Source organism: Rissa tridactyla, chromosome 4, assembly GCF_028500815.1.
Source record: "Rissa tridactyla isolate bRisTri1 chromosome 4, bRisTri1.patW.cur.20221130, whole genome shotgun sequence".
Lineage (NCBI taxonomy): Eukaryota > Metazoa > Chordata > Aves > Charadriiformes > Laridae > Rissa > Rissa tridactyla.
The window spans coordinates 71741696-71762073 of NC_071469.1; the positions used below are offsets into that span (position 1 = coordinate 71741696).

The window sequence follows — 20378 nt, forward strand, 5'->3', positions numbered from 1 at the left end:
AAGAAGAGTCCGTGCCAGGCTGCGGTGCGGTTTTATTGGTGTCGGGGAAGGGTCGGGGGCCGCCGGTTCGGGCTCCCGCGCCGTCGGGTCCCTCCTCACCGGCGCTGGTTCAGCCCCGCCAGGTTCTTGATCTACCGGGGGGAGGAGAAGGGGGATTAAGTACCGGTGTCCCGGGGGGAGGCCGTGCTCCACGAGGCACTGAAGCCTTCGCCTAGCCCTGGGGGGGGTCTCAGCTCTGCTGGGCAGCACGTCCTGCTCCAGGAGCGAGGGTCGGGGGGAGGCCGGTGCACCTGGGGGGGTCAGGGACCGGGGGCGAGGGCCAAAGGGCTGGAGGAGGATCGCCCTCGACCCAGCCGCGGGCATCCCCCCGACCACAACCCGCTCTCAAGGGCAGCTGTGCTCGGCTTGGGTATATTTCTGTAGCCCCACAGCCCCCGACGGTGAATTTAAGCCTTGGAGGCATTCGGCTTGCTCGTCCGTTTTGCAGAGACCTGCAGAGCTCAGCACCCCTGCACAGCCGCTGCGCCCTCCGGACTGGTTGCCCCTAATAGTTAATGTACTGGGATAATTTTGCCCCCAAAACGTCTGGCTGCAACCCACCCCCCTTCCGAAGCAGTCTAGTTCCTCCAGTTTATCTGCACAGACAGGCTAAACATGCACTGAGAGGACACATCTCGGACCCAGGGACGCAGCTGTGTCGAGGTATGAAGCACAAAGAGCAGGGGGATTTCTCTGGTGGGGGATTTCTCCGGTGGGGGATCCTATCTGCATACACGGGTGTGAAAGCGGAGAGGGGCTGTGAAATGATTCCACCGTAACTGCAGGGGGAAGGAGGTGAGTGAAATTCTTGAGAACTGCTTCATACAGTAAAAATGGATTTCTAATTTATGTTCCAGCCTGTTTGTCTCGTACTGGTAAGCACACAGAAAATGTATTTCTGACAACAAGGAAATCACTTTGCTGATAAGTGCAACAGGAGTTGTACAAAAATAGAATCACAGGGAGGCCCTGATGCCCTTGAATTCCTGGGTACACAAAGGATTGTTTCCTATCCCAGAGGATGTGCAGCTCCCCCTGCGCGGACACAAAGCAGTCCAGGATGCCACCAAGAAGTGAGTGAATTCTTGGAAGCACACCGCAGTCAACTGAAACAGCCTGAGGAAGTCACCCTGCTGTGACTCAGGGACAAGTGCCACTTCCCACATGTCCACAGGCCTTACGTCAAGATTTCCAGTGCAGGGACTGGCAGTGGAAGAGATCTCATGATGAGCGATGGAGAACACTTGTATTTATTCTGATTGCCAGTCTCTCATCCCTAAAGTTCACCCTGCAGCTTCAGACTTTATTTTTTACACTCTATTACAAGCCCTTTCACCACAAAACAGTGAGCTAACCCCAAACTACCCAGAAAATCATCCTTGCATGTAGTGAAGTTATGAAAGACAATTCTTTTTCATGCTGTCCTCTAGATTTGGGAGGAAAAGCATGCTGACATTCAGCACGGAAGGGAACAGAAACAGTTCTGCCCTTACAGCCCTGCTGGTTTTAGCATTACTTACCGTAACTGCAGCTCCCATCAGGCCCTGGACAACTGCTTCTCCTGTTGACTGTACCTAGGAGACACAAGCAGAACATGACCTTCTGCAGTTACACTGGTGGCCACCCAAACACAGAGATGTAATGCACAACAGACACGTATTTGCTACAGAAAGGTGCTGACAGAGGCCAAGCGCTGCAGACAAATGACAGCCAGAAATAAGAAACATGAAAGAGATTTCCTGGGAATATACATCTCCCAACCATCAGGCCAGTCTGACAAAAAGAGTGCCTACATGTAATCTTACTAGAAAATATGTAAGCATTTATTGATGTTGAACCGACAGCATTTATGCATTCATCTGCCAGTACAAAGTGGTCTCTCAACAGACGTGTGCTCTGCATGATCAAAAAGCCAGCTCTGTCAGCATATATATTTGGAGAGAAGGAGGACGCTGCATGAAGGACATGGACCTGTTGGAGCGGGTCCAGAGGAGGCCACAAAGATGATCCGAGGGCTGGAGCCCCTCTGCTGTGAGGACAGGCTGAGAGAGTTGGGAGTATTCAGCCTGGAGAAGAAAAGACTCCAGGGAGACCTTCCAGTCCCTAAAGGGGCTCCACAAAAGCTGGGGAGGGACTCTGGATCAGGGAGTCGAGTGACAGGATGAGGGGGAACAGTTTTAAACTGGAAGAGGGGAGATTTAGATTAGATCTCAGGAAGAAATTTTTCACTCTGAGGGTGGTGAGCCCCTGGCCCAGGTTGCCCAGAGAAGCTGTGGCTGCCCCATCCCTGGAAGGGTTCAAGGCCAGGCTGGACGGGGCTTGGAGCAACGTGGTGTGGTGGGAGGTGTCCCTGCCCAGGGCAGGGGGTGGCACTGGGTGGGCTTTAAGGTCCGTTCCAGCTCTAACCATACTGTGATTCTATGTATACCTTGCCTGTAGCGTTACCTGATTAGCTGTATTGCCCATGTTCATGGCATCAGCTACTCTGTTTTCCAGGAAGCGCCAAGTGTCCTCGAAGTCAGGGGATGAATCCTGCATCATCACCAGCTCGGTGGTGTTGTAGATGCCAGTGAGCACAGCCCGACGAGTGTACCAGTTAAACTGCAAGGGCATGAAATTAGAGAGAGAGAGAGAAAGGTATGACGTGAATGCAGATCAGGAATGCAGCTCACGAAAGCAGACTGAAGAACAGCAAAGGAAAATAGCATACCGACGGCACACTCCTTCCCCGCTTAAACTGCGTAACTCGTCTCTGTGATGCAGTGGGCCACCAGCCAACACCGACATCTGACAGCACAGCTGCTCCCGTGGCACCAGACAGAGGTCACAAGCACAGTGTCTAAAACTGCTGAACAAAATCCCCACCGCCTGCTTCTGGCTGCAAACAGGCACCTGCAGCAGACGGCAAGGAATTCTCCCTTGCCCAGCTAGACTGAGTGCACAGTGCAAGAGTTCATCTTTGCTTTACAGACTGCTAGCAGGCAATGCAAAGCTCTGATTCTACATCTGATTAGATGAGAAATGGCTATATTTAGTACTGAACATAAGCTGTGGTTTGCACCAGATATAAGTGTGAAGAAAGGGAACGAACAGAGGACAGAACAGTGGAAGACAGCACAAAGAGATACACCTTTCCCAAATCCTATCACTGAAATACCAGTACTGCCCGCTGAATCACTAAATGCATCAGTATGCTGCTGGCAGCAATGCTGTAGGATCCATTTCAAAAATAGGTTACACAATGCAAAGATGCACAAATAAACAGTTCAGTTTTTCCAGTTGCACTTGCACCACTGGCAGACAAAATATACAAACATTTTTAAAAACAGGTCTTCAACTTCACTTGCTGCTATTACCTAGAAAAAAGACTAGAAAAAATGGAATGGTTGTTCCATTCACCACTACAAAGCAACAGAGAAATAAAAACACTGGTCTTTATTTTAAAAACAACCGTCGGCTGGAAAGCTCTACTGTCTGCACCACTTTGAGGAAGGGAGTAACATAAGGGATGCTGCCACTTGCAGCTGGATCCTTCATGTGCCTGAGACCAAACTCTTTGTATTGATTCTCCTCCTGCTCCGAAAAAAGCACCTGAAGGGGTCTCTGAGGCATGGGCATACCCTGCCGAGCTCCTGGTGTTGTGAAGAGGGCTGCACTGCCAGTAATGTTAAACCCCTTTACTGGGAAAGAGGGAGCAGGCTCGGCATCACAGCTTCACAAGAAAACTCTTGTAACCGGTCAGAAGGTGCAAACAAAAGACAAACTTTAGAACCTCTCCTAATCCCTGCGTCGGAAGAGACTTTAGGAACAGCTCAGTGCAGACACTGACTCTGATGTGTTGATTTGACTTGCAGTTCTTAATGCAATCACAGTCTTTCGGTTCTCTTCTGGTTTATTCCTTTAATTTTTCTGTCATCTTATTTATTTTTCACTGCAGTAACTTCTCTTTTACACTTAGATAAAAGAAGCTTATTAAAGCAGTTTGTTAAAATGGTTCATTTAGCTTTTCCCATCTCTCCCTACATCTATATGAATTAAAGTAATGTATTAATTGCTTTAATTAAGGTTATAATTTTCTTTTATTTCCTGCCAGAAAGATGAAAGCTTTAATAAGCTACTGGTATTTTTAGGTAGGTTCTTTAAAGGTTTTCAAGTCAAATCTGTAAATGCTGCTGCTGGTGGAAGAGACAGCTGCTTCAACAGAGACACGCTGCTCACTTACTGAATACTGGACCAACTTCTTAGTCTCAAAATCTCAACAATTTTGTGTGTGTCTTCAAAATAAAAAAGAACACTTAAAAGACTCTACGAAAGCAGGTCCTTTTAATTTGCACTAATCCCATTGGCACAAATTTGCATTTAGTCCCCATGGCTCCTAAGCCTCTCTGGAAATTAGACTATAGCTTATAAGGACCCTTGAGTGCTTCTGAAAACATCTTCCTCATTCAACAAATTGATTGTTTCAAGAGAGACGTGGCCCTACGCCTACTTCAACCCATCATTTTGCTGAAGTGCCGACGGGTAGAACCAGCCGGTCTGCAAAGCGCAAAGACTTACGTCTGTGGACTGGTCTCCAGCATAGTGCCATATATCATCGATCATGCTGGTGAGGAGGTTGAGGCTGGAAGGGATGTTATGCGGGAGCAGCAGGATGCTCAGAGCCTGCAAAGGAAATACACAAAGAAGTGGGAGAGTCAAAGAGAGGACATAGCATTAAAGCAGACCAACAATGCTCTGCTCTGTTATCTTTTCCCTGTTGCTGCTGACTTGCCTCCAACTCCCAGTGACCGGACCTCCCAGCTCTTTTAGCTAGCACTGGTCTTTCAAACAGGCTGGATTTGCGGGGAACGTATAGTGTGACAGCTGAGCTCAAGCCTCAGCACTTACTGGAGCCCAAAGCTCCCCGCTCAGCTCAAACACCACTCTTTTGTCTCTCTTGAGCTGCCTCTCCAGGCATGGAAACACAGCACAGGCTGAGCTGACTCACACTTGTGCTGTGCCCCTACGGGCAGGGAGTCAAGTCTCTCCTTTCTCTGAATTTGACTTTGAACTTAAAGCAGCTACCAAGAACAGCCAGCCATAATGGCCCTACTGGGATCCTGCAGCCTTTGAACATAGTAACACAACGCCAGGACAGTCACAAACCACCCACGTTCTTCACAAGACAAGTTATGCTAATCTGGAACAAAAACATGAATCCTGTCTTCTCTCTCTGCAAGAAGTGCTGGGTTCAGCTGCCCAGAGGCCAGCAGCGATTCTGGACAACAGATTGCAGCAATCTTTGCAGCCCAAGGTTGGGAACTCCTTGCTTATTACTGAGGCCACTATTCGATTCCTTTCCCACCCTGGGAAGAAAGGCTTGAGACTTCAATCTGAATTTGGAAGCACGGAGCTCTCTCAGTTCACAGATCTACCCTCAGGTTGCCAAGCGTTTGTCATTTGCACACTAGGCAGGCAGCTTCTTGCAACAAAGCAGCAGTTCTGTATTTCCAGGCATCAGATGATACGGGTGCAACCAGAACAATGCAGCAAGGAGCCTGACTTGCAGTGACACTGCACATAGGGATAAGCAGAGACACAGGTTACTCCCTAGGGATCCCAGATAGGTGGAGTGAATGATGGAGGTCTGCCTTTCCGGAACTGCAAGAAATAGTTGTTCTAAGGAAACCTTTAACTGCCTCTTTCCAAGGGTGTTCTACTTTTGAAGGGTATGAATCATTTGAAACCAGGGAGGGTTTCATTTACAGCCTTGAACTATTCTGGTGGAGAGACTACGCTGAAAACCACAGAGTGTTCAAAATACACACAAAAAAATAGACCATCTTGATATTCATTTTATACCTGAGGCCATTTCTCAATATACGGAATCAGCATCCTCAGTCTGGCTTGCACAGCATCTCTCAGGAATTGATCTGTAGGCTTCTTCCTGGGTGAGAAAAACAAAATACAAATATGAAAAACATCCAAGTTAAACTCAATTCTGAACTTGAAAGATCGATCTCTTGCATGCCTCAGCAACAGACAGGCAAAGTATTATGTATCCTTCATGCCTCTGGTCCAACCCCGTATCTGGGAAGGTGGTTCTGTTTGGCTAAATTACATTGTTTTCAACTTAAAGTATCCGTGTCCCAGGTGGCCTCTCTGCCTATCCAGTCCCCAAAGTCTGCCAAGGAAGATGTTTTTTCATACCCAATACTCACTCGGCTTCGCCCAGCTGCACTAGTTTTTGTTCCTGCTCCAGCACCTCAGACAGCTTGGTGTTGCACTGAGACACAAAGTGCAGGATCAGTTCGCTGCCGTCACTGTGAAACATCCCTGCAGCAGCAGCAGAGAGACCCAGGGTCTGCAGGGAAGGGAGAAGCACAGACTGGGTCATACACTGCTAAGCAGAATCCAGCTGGGAAATACATTGTATTTATTTTGCAAAGTTATATGAATTTAAACAAAGCAACACTGCATTAAAAACCTCTTCCTCTACGTGTTTTCCTCTCTTTAGGATCACTACATCGTGCCTTAGTTAAACTCTGACAGACTTATCCCTCTCAGATAATGCTGGGATGCGTTCCTGCCCAGTACCATTTGCCGACTAGGGTGCATCGCCCAAGAGTATGTGGGGGAAGCATGCAGGCCCGGCTGTCTTTGGACTTCAGCTCCATCCAGTTTTCAACTGGTTCTTTGCTTCTCTCCCCACATACCTTGGCTCCCTCTGCAATGGCTTCTGCAGTCCAGCCATGTTCAGGCACAAACTCCAGCGCTGCTGTGAGGATTCGATGCTGCAGCTGCTCCTCGCTCTCATAGTCCTCAGACTCCTGGCCGCCCTGGCCAGTGTAACTATGAGAAGGTATTGTTACAGTGAGGGGAACGTCACCATCAAACATCAGCAACCTGGACTCTGCCACTCACTCACTGCCATCACTATGTGCAGGCACCCTTTGAGATCCGCTTAGCACAAATCTCACCTCCTCCTGTAAAATCCTTCCCTTTCCAGAAAAATTATTCTTAACAAACCTTTGCCATGAGAGAAGAAGAGAAAAATAAGAGAGGGCTCAATCTAGGAGCCTACCTGGAGACCAACTGGCCTCAGATTCCCCCTCCTTTAAGAAAACCCTAAAGTATAAGCATTCCCAATGGGGGCTTTATAGTTATGGGCACGTGGACAATATATTGTCCGTGTTTTGTGTAGATTTACACAAAAATCCAGAAGCGAAGACTTGTGCTTTGCGGACCAGAGAGGTTCCCTCTTGAAAGCAAGTCCCATCCTGTCTCCACGGCAGACAGTGGAATTTGCACCGTCACAGCAAACCAGCCCTCCAGCTGCTGCAGTCTGAAGCTTCATTAACTCTGGATCTCGTTGTCTCCAAGTTTCAGACGCAAGTTTCAGGAAAGCAAAGCCTTCTGATCCCACTGTCGGCAGGACAGCACTAGAAATAGCTAGTGAGTTACCTGGGGCGAGGGCCCTGAGGTTCCTGTTCAGGCTGGTGATTGGTTGGATGCAAATCAAACTGCTGCTGAGAGGAAGATGCCAATGGCTCCTTCTGCTCATCGGAGACTCTCCTCAGCACGGCCGAGGCCTGGAGAGCACGGTGAGGTGGGGAGACTTGGCACCTGACCACTAAAAGGGAAACCAAGAGAGTCAGATGTCTCCTTCCAACAAGAGGAAGTACAGAAAATTAGGGTGAAGAAGAAAGTTGCAGTAAGCAGAGCTGGAAAGAACACAAATTTCTAGAGGCAGTCTTTTTTTACACTCCTGAGAGGCACCCCTCTCAGCTGAGCTCACATTGACTTGATGAAAGTAACGTGAAAATGTTTTGTGGGGAAGAGAACGGTGCAGATGGAACGTATTGCAAATAGTTTCCCAATCTCAGACTGTAAACCAGGCACACAAACATACACTGACTCCCCTGCAGCACACCCTCTCTCCTTCTCGCTCCCTGATGGAGAGGAGTTAGAGGAAGGCGCTGACCCCTGAGCTCAGGGCAAGAGGCAAGGAACAGCCTGGAGAGCCAGCAATCTTAACAGATACAACACGCTGATCACGATGTGTGTTCCTCAGGCAACTCAAAGCCAACACAGCTTTCAGTTACAGCTACTCTGTGAGAATTTTTCATTGAACGGCAGTGAGGTTTGGGGTTTTCTTTTTTTAATAAGCTGGGGTTGCATGGCTCACGCTTTAAAAAAAAAAAAAAACACAAAACAAACCACCACCACCACCAAACCCAACCACCCCTCCGCTTCCCTCGTGTGGAGCAGGGAGGTGTGAGGGGCTGGTTGGGCGCCAGGCCCGCTGAAGGGCTCTCCTCACACCAGGGCCTGCACAGCCCCCTTCACCCCACCACCCACCCCCCCAGAGAGCCGCTTCACGGGCCAGGCTGCACCCCCAGGCAGGCCAAGGCCCGGCTTCACGGCCCACCTCCCAGACCCAAGGCCGTGAAGTCGAGTCGAGGCCTGCAACCCCGTGTCGCCCACTAGCGGCGCCCCGCTTCTGCCCTTCACCTCACCTTCCCCCGCCCCGCCCGGCCCCGCCCCACCCGGCCCCGTCCCGCACGCTACGGACAACCGCCGCGTTCCCTCCACGTCCCGGCTACGCCGCCGCCGCCGCCGCTCCCCTCACCCGCTCGTCCCCGCCACAGCCGCCAGCCCGCCCGCCGGAGGCCGCCCGCTGCCGCCGCCGCCGCCATCTTGGAAGCGGGCAGAGCGCGATGACGCGGCGCTGACGGCGTCAGTGCGAGACGGGGCGAGCTGGGGAGAGGCGAGGAGAGGCGGCCTGAGGTGAGGGCGGCCGGGCAGCGCCTTGGCCCGTATTCCCCCTTTTTTACCCCTTAAAAAGGCTCTCCCGGGGCCTCGTCTGAGGCGGAGGGGTTGGGGTTGGGGTTGGGGTTGGGGTTGGGGTTGGGGTTGGGGTTGGGGTTGGGGTTGGGGTTGGGGTTGGGGTTGGGGTTGGGGTTGGGGTTGGGGTTGGGGTTGCTGTGTGAAATTCCTTCACGTATCTTCTTCCTCGTCCCTGTAAACCGTTCCCGGCTTGGTGATTAAAGAGGTTTATTCTACCCTTTCTGTATGTATTTAAAATATTCATCTGCTGTCGGGCCAGCGTAGTCGTTGGCTGCAGCCTGGGATCACGTCCTGGGCCGCTGGAAAGCTGCCTGCTGTGCATCGCAAGGTATGCCCAGAAAGCTTTAATTCCCAGTTTTGACGTGCTATATGCGGTAGATTTTTTAAATAATGAAGCTGGCAGCCTTCAATATTGTGTTTAAAGCTCCTTTCTTGCCCTGTTTTGAGCAGTTCTGTTCAAGGACTGTTAAACGTGTGTGAATTTAAGATAAGGCCCCCTCCCTATGCCCAGCCCAGCATCTGCCCTGATCCAGCCCTTGGGCCTGATCCTGGCCATCGGGAATCCTCCTCAGTGGGATAGAGGAGAGTGCAAATTTCACCTTCTACTGGAAAATACAGTGGGAGAAAAATATCTCCCCCCCCCCCCCCCCGCTGTCATCTCATCAAGAATATGACTGTGCATGCTTTGATGCTAACTCCTAGCCTTTACTTTGACTGAAGGCAGATGTAATGTCACATCTTTGAGGTGACTTTGAGATAGCTTCCTACTTTCTTTACGTTGCATTTCAAGGGACTGATGCGGGCTAGTTGTTGCTGTTGATGTAGTTTGGGCTCTGACTCATCTTGAAAGGTTGCAGCCTGCTGTTCTGAGAGGAAGGTGTGACTTTGGATTTATGTAGCTTATACACCTTATGTATATCTTTTGCAGTTTTCAGCCTGGGAAAGGTGGCTTTTAAATGAGATTAATATGTGTGTTTGCTAGCGTTACTGTCTGTCGTAATTGCTTAGCTTGTGTTGCATATGCATGCAAGGCCAACTGTGAGATGCTATAACCTGTAGAATACATCCAAGATCTTCGGCTCCTTGTCGGCGTGGGCTGCGTTAGTGCTAATTCCTACCAGAGTAGCTCAGACAAGGTGCAGGGTTATCCCGTTGTGAACTTGTTTGCAGTTTCCAGGAGAGAGGGGTTCATGGCACTTAGAGCCATAGGAACTGGGGATCAAAATAGGCTGCACGCCTGACTACAGGCAGTTGAGTATACTGTGGCCCTTCTGTAGGGCAGATTTTCTTCGGACTCTGTCAGGAATGCAGTCTTTTATAAATATTAGTGCAGAGAGGTTTCTCAAAATTGTCACTTCACTGCACTTTCTGTTCCCCTCCTCCCTCCGTGTAATCGCTCACCCAGCACCAACAATGATAAGAGTTGAGAGAGCCTCAATCTGGAATGCTGGGAATGCCCAAAAATTAATTTGTTTTCTTCGCATGTATTGTGGAAGCAAACTCTGCTAGGTCATGTCCTGAGTAGGAGAAACAAGGCAGTGTTTAATGTCAAATAGTTGTCACGAGTCTGGAAATTCAGAAGTCTTGTTTATGTCTCTATTCACAATCTTTAAGGAAAGCAGGTAAGTTTTTATTGGTTTGGGTTTTGGTTGTTTTTTATTGTTTTTTTTTTTAGCATGACTTGCAGTCTACCTGCAAAACTAGTCTCTGAACTGGAGAGAAACTGAATTATGCCTTTAAGTGTAGCTATTTCTTAATGTCACGTTAACGCTCAGCTTGTGGGAGCTCTGTGCTGCCTGTCTCCAGAAAATAATCCACATTTATTAAAACAAGTCACTGCTCTGTGATTAAGTAACAGTCCACAGGAGTCTATGCAGTGCTTGGCACTTACCCTTCCTCTCTCTGTCACTGTCAGGTTTGCGGCTGCTGCAGAAATGGGGGAGTACGGAGTCACACCAGGCCAGCGTGTGGCCATCATCTGGGACAGCTCCTCGCCAGTTGAAGCCCTGAAGGATTTGGTGGATAAAATTCAGGCGCTGGTGGGAGCTGATAATCGTGTCTCTGTGGAAAATGTTAACCAACTGTGTCAGTGTAAGAATGAGCTTAATTTTTCACTGTTTCATTGTTTAGAGGGAGAGGGTGCTTCTGTTGTGTGACCTGACATCTTCCCTGGTTTGTTAGTCAGCATTCATAACAACAATAGCACCTACTGCTAACTCTTAACCGCTGGCAGTAAGGCAAATAAAGTGATATACCCTGGTTGTGCTTCCTGTGCCTGGTGTCTTTAATCAGTTATTGCTGTCATACGCAAGCATGAGAGATGAGGGAGGTGGGACAGATGTATTAGGCAAAGCTCTGTGCGTGTATGTCTGAAGTTGTACCATCTTCCTCTGTTTTTCTTTTCAGCCGCTCACAGGGAGTCCAGTTTCGATGTAATTCTCTCTGGTGTGGTACCAGGCAGTACTGCGCAGCACAGTGCGGAGGTACTGGCAGAAATAGCTCGGATACTTAAGCCGGGGGGCCGTGTCCTCCTGAAAGAACCAGTGGTGACAGAGTCAGGTGAGAGAATACACATCGGCCTTGCTTTCATGGCAACACACCAATTCTTGTGAGGATTAGGCTGAAATGGGAAGGACAGGAACCCTGACTGATGTTCAGAGATTTTTCATTCTACTGACACACTAACCTGAATAGCAAGGTTTTTATCCCATGTTTCGACTGGTAGCCGTCAGAGATGTTTGCAGTCACTCTCCTTCTATAAAAAGTGCTGGATAGGCTTGTTCCTAAACTACATTGAAAAGCTCAGTGGACGCTGGTCTTCTCCTAGGGTGTGTAATGTTAAATAGTTGCAGATGGTGTGCTTCTGAAGTTATTTTAAAAACAGGTGACAAATGCCGATAGAGACACTGTCTCAGAAGCCAGGTGAGAGATAGTTATACAGAAAAGGTAGAAGTGTTTGGACTGAGCTTTAGGAGTAAAGCCAGAGCACCTGCCATGGGACAGCTGGAGGAGCACGCAAGGTGGTGAACACAAGGTTACTTCTCTGTCTTATACTTGACCTGTGTTCAAACCTTGCTGGCGTAGGGAGCTGCTTCAGCCTGGAAGTGGGAAATAATATGCCACCTGATAAGAACAGAAGCACCTATGCTGACGGTGTTTCTGTTGGCACAATCTACAGTGCTGAAAATGGTGGTGTAAGTGGCAGCAGAAACACCTTCTTCAGCTTGGGAAGATTTGCCAACGCTTTGAAGCTGGCAGTGGCTCCGAGGTGCAAGGGGTACCTTAGGGACAGGGGGGAAGATTCCTGGGACAGAACAAAGAACATGCAAAGTCTGGAGTAGATGAGGTTTCTTTTTTCCAAAGTCACATCTGACAGGCTGGCATTTGGTGGACTTGGAATAAACTGGAAGTGGGCCTGGTGGGAGAGGGTGAATGGATTCTGTTTGGCACAATCCTGTGCCCAAGAGAAGCCGCCTGTGATGAGGTTTTGATTTACAGTGATTTTAATAGCTTTTGCCTGTGAGAACAAGGCTCTTGAATGTTGTGTTTCTGAATGTAATGTTCATTTAGGAGACCATATTTTGAAAACTTCATGATGAGTTGTTCACTGTAGTATGTGAAAATATTTTGGGGTATGTTGTCGTTTGGGTTTTGGGGTGGGTTTTTGTTTCCTTTTTTTGGTGGGTGTAAATTGGATTAAGGAAGGTTTTGGCATATACAGAACAGACCTGGAGCTGGAACAGCTTTGTGACCCCAGGCTGTTATTTTCATAAGCAAGCCGCTTACCCTCTTTCTTGTTTGTTCCTGCTGTCAACTGGAAAGGGCTCCATTTTAAAGCAGAGGTTTGTCTTGAGTACTTCCTTCTAAAGCTCTTACTCTTCCAGGTTTCTCCATAACCTTTCTTCTTGTTCTTCCCTCCTCCTACTTCCTGCTTTCATGTCTTCCAGGAAACAACAGCAGAATCAAGACAGCAGCCAAACTCCCCACAGCTCTGACTCTCTCTGGGTTGGTGGAAGTGAAGGAGGTACGTATGTACTAACTGCTTCCAGAAACCCCCTCGTACAGTTACTTTGAAATGCTGAGGGTGATTCCCGGGGACTTGCTGGGTGACAAGGTGTTTAGCTACCCTGGTTTACTGTAAAGGTGCGCAGACACTGCCTGACACAAACTTTAGTTTCTGCAAAGGTAGTGTTTTTCTTTAGGATTGAAAATACCGGTTGTCTGTGTTCACTGGAATGTTGGACCGGGTGCTGAAATAAGGGGTTTTGCACGAGATTAACCTAAAATCTTACATTGCAGCTGCAAAAGGAAGCGTTGACCCCAGAGGAGGCCCAGTCGGTCCGAGAACATTTGGGTTACCAAGGCAATGACCTTCTCATTGTCCAGATAGAAGGCAAGAAGCCCAATTTTGAAGTGGGGTCCTCAAGTCAGCTCAAACTTTCCTTTGCCAAGCAACCTGGTCCTTCAGGTAAGGAGTGGTGTGTGCTAAATGTCTGGAGTGCCTGCCCCTCGGGTGACTGGCATCCGAATAGGGAGACAGCTCCGGCGTAGGGAGTCCTATAGGAAAAACCCGTGACGTGGGACTTCCCAAAGTTGTTTGAACTCTGTTGGGAGTAGATGGCGTAAAGGCTGGAGTACCTACTATTTCTTCCTTTGTTTTGGCTCCAGGAAAACCCTCTGTGGACCCAGCCACTGCCAAGCTGTGGACGCTCTCTGCCAATGACATGAACGATGAAGAGATGGTATCTGGTCTCGTTTGTGAGGCTTTGCTGTTTTTCCTTCTCTCTCCTCTTTTTCCTTCTCTAAATAGTTTCAGTCATACCTCTTGGGAAGCTTTACAACTTAAGAGGTAGAAAAGCATCCCCAGGGCAAAATATCTTGTCTACTATGTGAGGTCTTGAGAGTCCAGAGGTGTGGTGAGGGTGGAGAGGAGACAGGGATAAGAGGGCACAGCTGCAGCGCTTTCATGCTGGTGCTACAGATAGCACCATTTCTTCAAACATAACACAGCAAATGTCATTCCCTACTGACAAATCAGTTTCCTGCCTGTTATTTTCCATGGTATGTTTTCAGGATCTTTTGGACTCTGATGAGCTGTTGGATTCGGAGGATTTGAAAAAGCCAGATCCGTCGTCCCTCAGAGCTCCGTCCTGCAAAGAAATGGGCAAAAAGAAAGCCTGCAAGAACTGGTCAGTGCTGGGATTAGCATATCAGCGAACCTTTTAAGTGTAACATTAAACCCTTAGAGTTGTATGGATTTTAAAAAAGATTGTAGACCTTTTGCTGTTCTTCAGAGCGTAATTCTCTTGGTTGGTGTCCTTTCTTATCTTAACTATTTGAATGTAAATCCAAGTACAATGAGAATTGACTAGCCACAGCAAAACTGCTACAAATTACCACACTGGTGCAATCAACAGTCTTGAAGGTGGAGAAACGGTTTATGCAGCCTTGGCTAAACCCCTGGTTTCTCAGATTTCAAGGAGAACTAGCACACACGACAAGTGCTGTAGAGTCATTTCCCACTCAGTTTAAACTTGAGGAGTGTTTCAGCACTTGTTATACCAACCACGGTGTTGAAGAGCAAAGTGAAGAGTGTGAGAGTCCCAGAGTCAGCTGGGTTGTGTGACAGAGTGAGGGCTGTTGTGTGTGAGTAGGGCTGGAACAAGTGTTGGTGACTCATAACCTTTAAGCAGAAAGATGCAAGATGCAGGTGACTTTTTTATTTTTCTACAGCACATGTGGCCTGGCTGAAGAGCTGGAACAGGAGAAGAAGAGCTCGCAGCCCAAATCTGCCTGTGGAAATGTAAATAGTCTGTTTCTGTACTGTGGTTTGCAGTACGTTATTTGTGTCTAAGAACTGTGTTCTTTAGTGACTGCTCCTTAAGCCGGCTTACTGCTTCCGAACACTGCTTGTGCAGCTTCTGCAGAGCTTCAGCCTGTTGCCCTGTGCCCACACGCTCTGTACTAGCGCGTGCTGTCTGTTCCAGTGCAAGTGCTGCCCTTGTAGGAGTCAGAGTGAACAGCAAACCTTTGCCTCCCTGCTCACACACTAACTGGTGATCTGCTCTGGGAAGATCACCTTACGGGAGCACAAGGGGACCTTGTGGTGGTTAGGGGGCTCCTCAAGCCCAGCTTGCAGCCGTGCCCAGGCGCTCCAGCTGGGGAGAAACTCGCTTCTCCCACGTGAGCACAGTGGCCTGCACAGCTCTGCTAACCGCACTAACCACATGTATGTTGAGATGGGGTAGAAGGGAAGGTGTTTCTGTGCTGATACATGCTGAGGAGCGTGTCACGTCTTAAGCTGGAAAAACCGTATCACGGGGGGAGAGAACTGAAAGTTGCCCCTGATTACAGAAGGTGCTTTTCTTCCTCTTGCCAGTGCTACTTGGGGGATGCATTCCGCTGTGCCAGCTGCCCTTACCTGGGGATGCCCGCCTTCAAGCCTGGGGAGAAGATTCTCCTGAAAGAGAACCAGCTGCATGATGCCTAACGAAGATGCCTCTGGATGTCCTGTGAAGGACCTCTCTGCTTTTCCATCAGTCTGAGGTTCTTCCTGCAGTCCTCCTCATCCTCCCAAACTCATGCTCTCCGGCCAATACTCCTTGTGGGGAGGGACATTGTGGGCACTGACACTGCTGTGAGCTCACTGCTTGTAATCAACCTTGGGCTCCCTGATAATCTTTGGTGACAAGTGGTCTTGTATGCATTAGACTTCACGTTACTCCTTGTCTTAGCTGGCTTGACTTGCTACTGGGACGCTGGCCATCACAGCATGTCCCACCAGCAGAGGGAAGTAGAATCAAGCGTCAGGTTGACCTCATGTGCTTGTGGCAGGACGAGTGCTTCCCCATGCCCGTGTAGAACAGCTCCAATTTGCCCTGATTTTCCCTGATGAATCGGCAGCTCCGGCTGAGCTTTCAGGGTGACACAGGGCTCCTGCTCTCTCTGAAATTTGAAGCTGCCGTTCCTTACCACGTGAAGGTGGCTCAGGAGCAGCGAATACACTTAGCAGTCTGTACGCTTAGCAGCCTACTCATTGGTGAAGTCTGGCAGGCGTGATGAATTTCCAAGTGTTTTGGGAGCCAGCCCGTGATATGCCCTGCCCCCACCTCTTTCCATCAAAATGACAATGATTCAGTCCCGCTGGGAAAACTCCTGGCCTTACGGCAGGGAGCAGATTAAACAATGTCTGTCTTGTCCTCCCACACCTTTCTGTCCAACGTGAGCTGATAACACAAGGGCAATCTGAGACTCCCACCCCTCTTGGTGGTTACCAAGTGAGTTACCTGCAGTGTCCAGTAAGAACACAGCAATAACTTAATTTCTAGATGATCTGTGGTCACTGTCTGCTCCCACTCCCCAAGATACTGACTACTCTTTATTTATTTGTGTAATTGGTGCTGGTGGGGCGTCTGCGCAGATGCAGGATGAGGGACGTGTTCACGTTCTGTGCCAGGCTTGCTTCTCACCCAGGGAGGGAGAGGAGGAAAACCCAAAGCCGGCGTCTCGGCGGGGACTGCTTTGTTTGGAGCTCTTGCTCTACAGGATGTGACTGCTCGTTGTGCTACCGGAATTACGCACTGAACTTGCAGAGGGAGCTGGCATAAGAGGCTGTTCTGTTCTTGAAATAAAAGTGACCAATAGTAATGTGTTTGTTTTAAGGCTGGTATTAGTGACATTCTAAGTGCGTCTCTCCTTTTACTCAGCGTCTCGGTGCTTTCTTGAAGTGTTTAAATGTTGGGTTGCATCTTGGAGTTCTCCATAAATTGTTCCACTGAAAACATGGCTTGAATACGTGATGCCCACTGGAAAGAACAGAATCAAGCTGCCTAGATTAACTTATTTGGTCTAGATTTCAGAAAGGAGCTTTCCTCCTGGTTGAATGTGGAGAAGGCGGCCTGCAGGGACAGAAAGGAGGGAGTCTCCCAGGTGTGCAAAACATCCTGTGTGGATCCAGGGGCAGGCACTGCAGTGTTACCTGAGAGCCAGAGGGGAATATGAGGGACTGGGGGCAACGGAGACCTCCAAGACCTTGTATGTAGAGGGACAGCTGCCCTCCAGCAAGAGCCTGGCGTTCCCAGACCCCTTCCTGCTTCCCTTGTCAGTGAGAAGAACTCCCAAGGAGATGCAAATCTTGAGATAAACCTCCTGTTCAACAAACCTGTTAGCGCTCCTGGTTGGGATCTAAGGAAATGGGTAAAAGCCTCTTTGGGGGTTTTACTGCCCGTTTTTAGCCTCACTGGCGGTGGAAGATCAGATCTCTGCATGTCTCCATGTGAAGGGTCCCTGATAAAGGCAGCCGTTAACCTGATCTCTGCTTTCCTTTCAGGAGTAAATAAGAGAGGGAGGAGGTAGCAGCAGAAGCTTTTGTTTTACAGTGATTCACTCATCTGGAATTTAAACAGGCTGGAAGCCCTTTGAGATACTGCTGAGTTTAGTTAATGATGGTTAAGGTTGTATAATCTTGTTCTCTTTAAGTTTTGTTACTCTTGCTGTGGAAGAGGCCCTCAAAGGGTGACACTTTGGCAGTGGAGCATCAGCTGGGTGGGGATATGCTCCTGTCAGGCTGGGTTTGAGGAGTATTTGTCCCTTAAGCCCCCTTCCCTTGTCTGCTGCAACCTCCAGCCTGCCCTGCCTGCCCGCCCCTCCTCCTCCCACCCCTGGCCACCCGCCCTGCGCCTGGGAGGTGGCACTTGTCCCTAAGGGGGTGAGCAGGCTGAGGCTGTGCCTGGGGTAGAACAGGATATTTCAGTTAGAAGGGACCTACAATGATCACCTGGTCCAACTGCCTGACAGCTTCAGGGCTGACCAAGATAAAGTGTGTTATTAAGGGCATTGTCCAGATGCCTTTTAAACACTGACAGGCTTGGGGTATTGACCTCTTCCGGAAGCCTGTTCCAGTGTTTGACCACCCTTTCGGTAAAGAAATGCTTCCTGATGTCCGGTCTGAACCTCTCCTGGTGCAGCTCTGAACCATTCCCATGTGTCCTATCACTGGATCCCAGGGAGAAGAGCTTGGCATCTCCCTCCCTTGCAGCTGGGATGGTGGGAAGGGGGCTAAAAGGACAAACCGAAGGAGGATTAACTGAACTCAGCAAACGTGGTTCAGGTCCCTGATGTGTTGTTGAGCCAGCTCCACAATGGCAATTCTACAGGAGTTCGCAGCGGATGCTTTAAACATGGCCTGCAGCAGGGTTACGTCACTGTGACTTCATTTTCAGTGAAGCTTCTCTGATTTTTCTCCCAGTAGCTGACCTGTTCCCGTGTTCCTCTGGACTCCTTGCTCCAGGCAGCTGAAGCCACCCTCTCTCTGAGTGACCCAGGTTGGACACGCAGCACCGGCTACGGCCCGTGGGGAGTGCGGGACTGACCTGTGCACTCGCATCTCAAACAAGGCTGCTGAGAGCAGAAAGGGCTAAAAATCACACGGCTCTGTGGCAGGGAGTGAGCTGTGCACCCGCGTGTGCATGGACTGGGGCCTCCGAGCGCCTGCCGCCTTAGGCCAGACCCCCGAGGCCTTGCCAGATCTGGCCATTGACTGTCTTCTTTTGGGGGACTGCATCATCCATCACCCTCTGAAAGCATCCCCTCTGTAACAGCTGCCTCGGGGCAGTTTTACAGCACCGCAGGCAAACAGGGCACGCGAGGGCTGGGCATTGCAAGGACGAGGGTCTGCTGGTCTCCCTCTTGGTGGCTGTACGTCCATCCCTCTTCCCTTCCCATTGGCAGCCTCATCCTCCCCATTGTTCCTCCTCCAAGGCAGGGGCTGGGGCAGCCTGGGGGATCCCACCTGCAGCAGGACGGGATTTGGGGCTGTGACATCTAGACAAGAGGGGCCAACGGTGTGGGATTCAGTCCAGAACTGCCACCGTAGGAATTCCCTCACCTCACCTCTTCCTATTTCCACTTGCGCAGCGCAAAGACAATGGACTGGGGTTTTTTTCCAGCTGCAGAAGCACAGAAAGCCGTCCAACTTGATGAATGCAGATCCTGAGCGCAACCAGGTTTTATGCAGAAGGAGTTACTGGGGAGCGGGAGAGGCCCTGGTGCAGGGGAATGGATGTGCCTCTCCCAGCCAGTTTGCTCTGGACAGGCTGTTTCCCAATTCCAGCCATGTCCAAGGGTTTTTTTTGCCAGCTTTTCTGCTCCACTGCCTCCCTCCAGCGGCTGCGCCTGCTTGGGATCGCCTGCTCCTCATCCCAGCAGCTCTACGGACCCCAGCACGCAGCAGAGCCCAGTGCCATCGCCTTCTCCTCCCAGCACCACCGGAACCAGTCCCAGTGAATGTTTGTCTTTGGGACATAGAAATAGTCCAATTTACCAAAAGGGGGATTAAAATAATCAGGGAGGCTCCTCCAACCCTCCACAGCCATAAAACTGGAACCGAGTGAATTGCACCAATTTTCCAGGGGGCTGCGAGATGCAGCCCTTTGTGCCACGGGCCAGGCCAAGCGCTGCGTCACGAAGCTGAGCATCCGTTCCTCTTGTTCCTCTTGACAGATGAGATCGGCAGCGTTTTTCACCCTTTTCCTCCTGCCTCTCTTGGCATCCTTTGAATGTCCTGTTTTACCCCGGAGCCTGTTCAGGAGAAGCTTTAGGGAACCGGTCACGGAGAAACACTCCGGTGCGTCTATCCCTGCCTCCGTACTCGCACCCTGTGTTAAAGGAGGAGCCGCTGCCTGAGCAGCCACACACCATTGACGGTGTCGCACATACACGCTTACTCTCAGGCGCACTTCCTCCTCCTTCAGGCTCCACCATAGGTTTCCCGCAGCAGAGTCTCAGGCAGCAGATTCTATAAAATAATTAATTTAATTGAAAGGTACAGCAGCAAGGACAGCCCGGGCTGGCTGCCTCCAAAGAGTGGGACCCCAAGCAAAGAAATCCCTGGGCAATGACACCCTTGTGATCCTGCCCATCATGTGCCCTTCACGCACTGTCCACGCGCCTTTTGGTCCAATGCTGATTTTTGGTCTGGGGTCTTCTAACATCTCATTGGATTCTTCTCCTGTGCCCAGGCAGGCAGGCTCTTACCTGGTTGATTTGCAGTTTCAAGCCGAGGGTTGGAGCCTCCATATCTTCCGGAGGTTGTAGAGAGGCGGGTGTTGGCCTCTTCTCCCAGGTGAATAATGACAGGACCAGAGGAAATGGTCTGAAGTTGCGGCAGGGGAGGTTTAGATTAGATATTAGGAAGAATTACTTTACTGCAGGAGTGGTCAGGCACTGGAACAGCCTGCCCAGGGAGGTGGTTGAGTCACCATCCCTAGAGGTATTTACGAATCGTGTAGATTTGGCACTTCAGGGCATGCTCTAGTGACAGAGATTGTAGGGGTTGTTGGGGTTTTTTTTGGTTTTGGTTGGTTGGTTGGTTGGTTTTTTGTGTGTGTGTATGGTTGGACTCGATGATCTCAAAGGTCCTTTCCAACCATGAAGATTCTATGATTCTGGTTTACTTTCCTTGTGCACCAGCACTTGCTGGCGGAACATGGAGAGCTGAAGAGTCCCGGACT

The 20378-nt window shown here is 49.8% G+C and overlaps 2 protein-coding genes across 5 annotated transcripts; one reads left to right on the forward strand and one right to left on the reverse strand.

Moving 5' to 3' along the window:
- Positions 1-15: 15 nt before the first annotated feature.
- Positions 16-8745, reverse strand: COQ9 (coenzyme Q9). 2 transcript variants are annotated; one of them, XM_054199680.1, is made up of 9 exons: positions 8651-8745; positions 7483-7651; positions 6735-6870; positions 6240-6382; positions 5881-5965; positions 4597-4701; positions 2485-2640; positions 1560-1613; positions 16-131 (listed from the first exon to the last, which is right to left on the reverse strand). In XM_054199680.1, the coding sequence occupies exons 1-9, from the start codon at positions 8715-8717 to the stop codon at positions 96-98; spliced, it is 951 nt and encodes a 316-aa protein (XP_054055655.1). In that variant the 5' UTR covers positions 8718-8745; the 3' UTR covers positions 16-95. The 2 variants fall into 2 exon arrangements, with proteins under 2 accessions (XP_054055655.1, XP_054055657.1); XM_054199682.1 differs by lacking the exon at positions 16-131 and adding an exon at positions 910-1242.
- CIAPIN1 (cytokine induced apoptosis inhibitor 1) lies at positions 8670-16515 on the forward strand. Of its 3 annotated transcripts, XR_008466112.1 has the most exons (10): positions 9058-9196; positions 10784-10959; positions 11275-11427; positions 12816-12892; positions 13168-13336; positions 13537-13610; positions 13942-14057; positions 14602-14671; positions 15248-15414; positions 16289-16515. XR_008466112.1 is itself a non-coding variant. In XM_054199684.1 (9 exons), the coding sequence occupies exons 2-9, from the start codon at positions 10803-10805 to the stop codon at positions 15356-15358; spliced, it is 927 nt and encodes a 308-aa protein (XP_054055659.1). In that variant the 5' UTR covers positions 8670-8808; positions 10784-10802; the 3' UTR covers positions 15359-16515. The 3 variants fall into 3 exon arrangements, 2 of the variants coding, with proteins under 2 accessions (XP_054055659.1, XP_054055658.1); XM_054199684.1 differs by lacking the exon at positions 9058-9196 and adding an exon at positions 8670-8808 and having other exon boundaries at positions 15248-16515; XM_054199683.1 differs by having other exon boundaries at positions 15248-16515.
- The last annotated feature ends 3863 nt before the right edge of the window (positions 16516-20378 follow it).

Bases quoted from the DNA above. Each gene is read 5' to 3' on its own strand.
- COQ9 (XM_054199680.1), bottom strand. From the start codon at position 8,717: ATGGCGGCGGCGGCGGCAGCGGGCGGCCTCCGGCGGGCGGGCTGGCGG. The intron at 6,871-7,482 runs GTAACTCACTAG...ACCTTCTCATAG, and splicing joins CCTCAGGGCCCTCGCCCCAG to TTACACTGGCCAGGGCGGCC. The intron at 132-1,559 runs GTAAGTAATGCT...TCCCCCCGGTAG, and splicing joins TGATGGGAGCTGCAGTTACG to ATCAAGAACCTGGCGGGGCT.
- CIAPIN1 (XM_054199684.1), top strand. From the start codon at position 10,803: ATGGGGGAGTACGGAGTCACACCAGGCCAGCGTGTGGCCATCATCTGG. The intron at 12,893-13,167 runs GTACGTATGTAC...CTTACATTGCAG, and splicing joins GGTTGGTGGAAGTGAAGGAG to CTGCAAAAGGAAGCGTTGAC. The intron at 14,672-15,247 runs GTAAATAGTCTG...TCCTCTTGCCAG, and splicing joins CCAAATCTGCCTGTGGAAAT to TGCTACTTGGGGGATGCATT.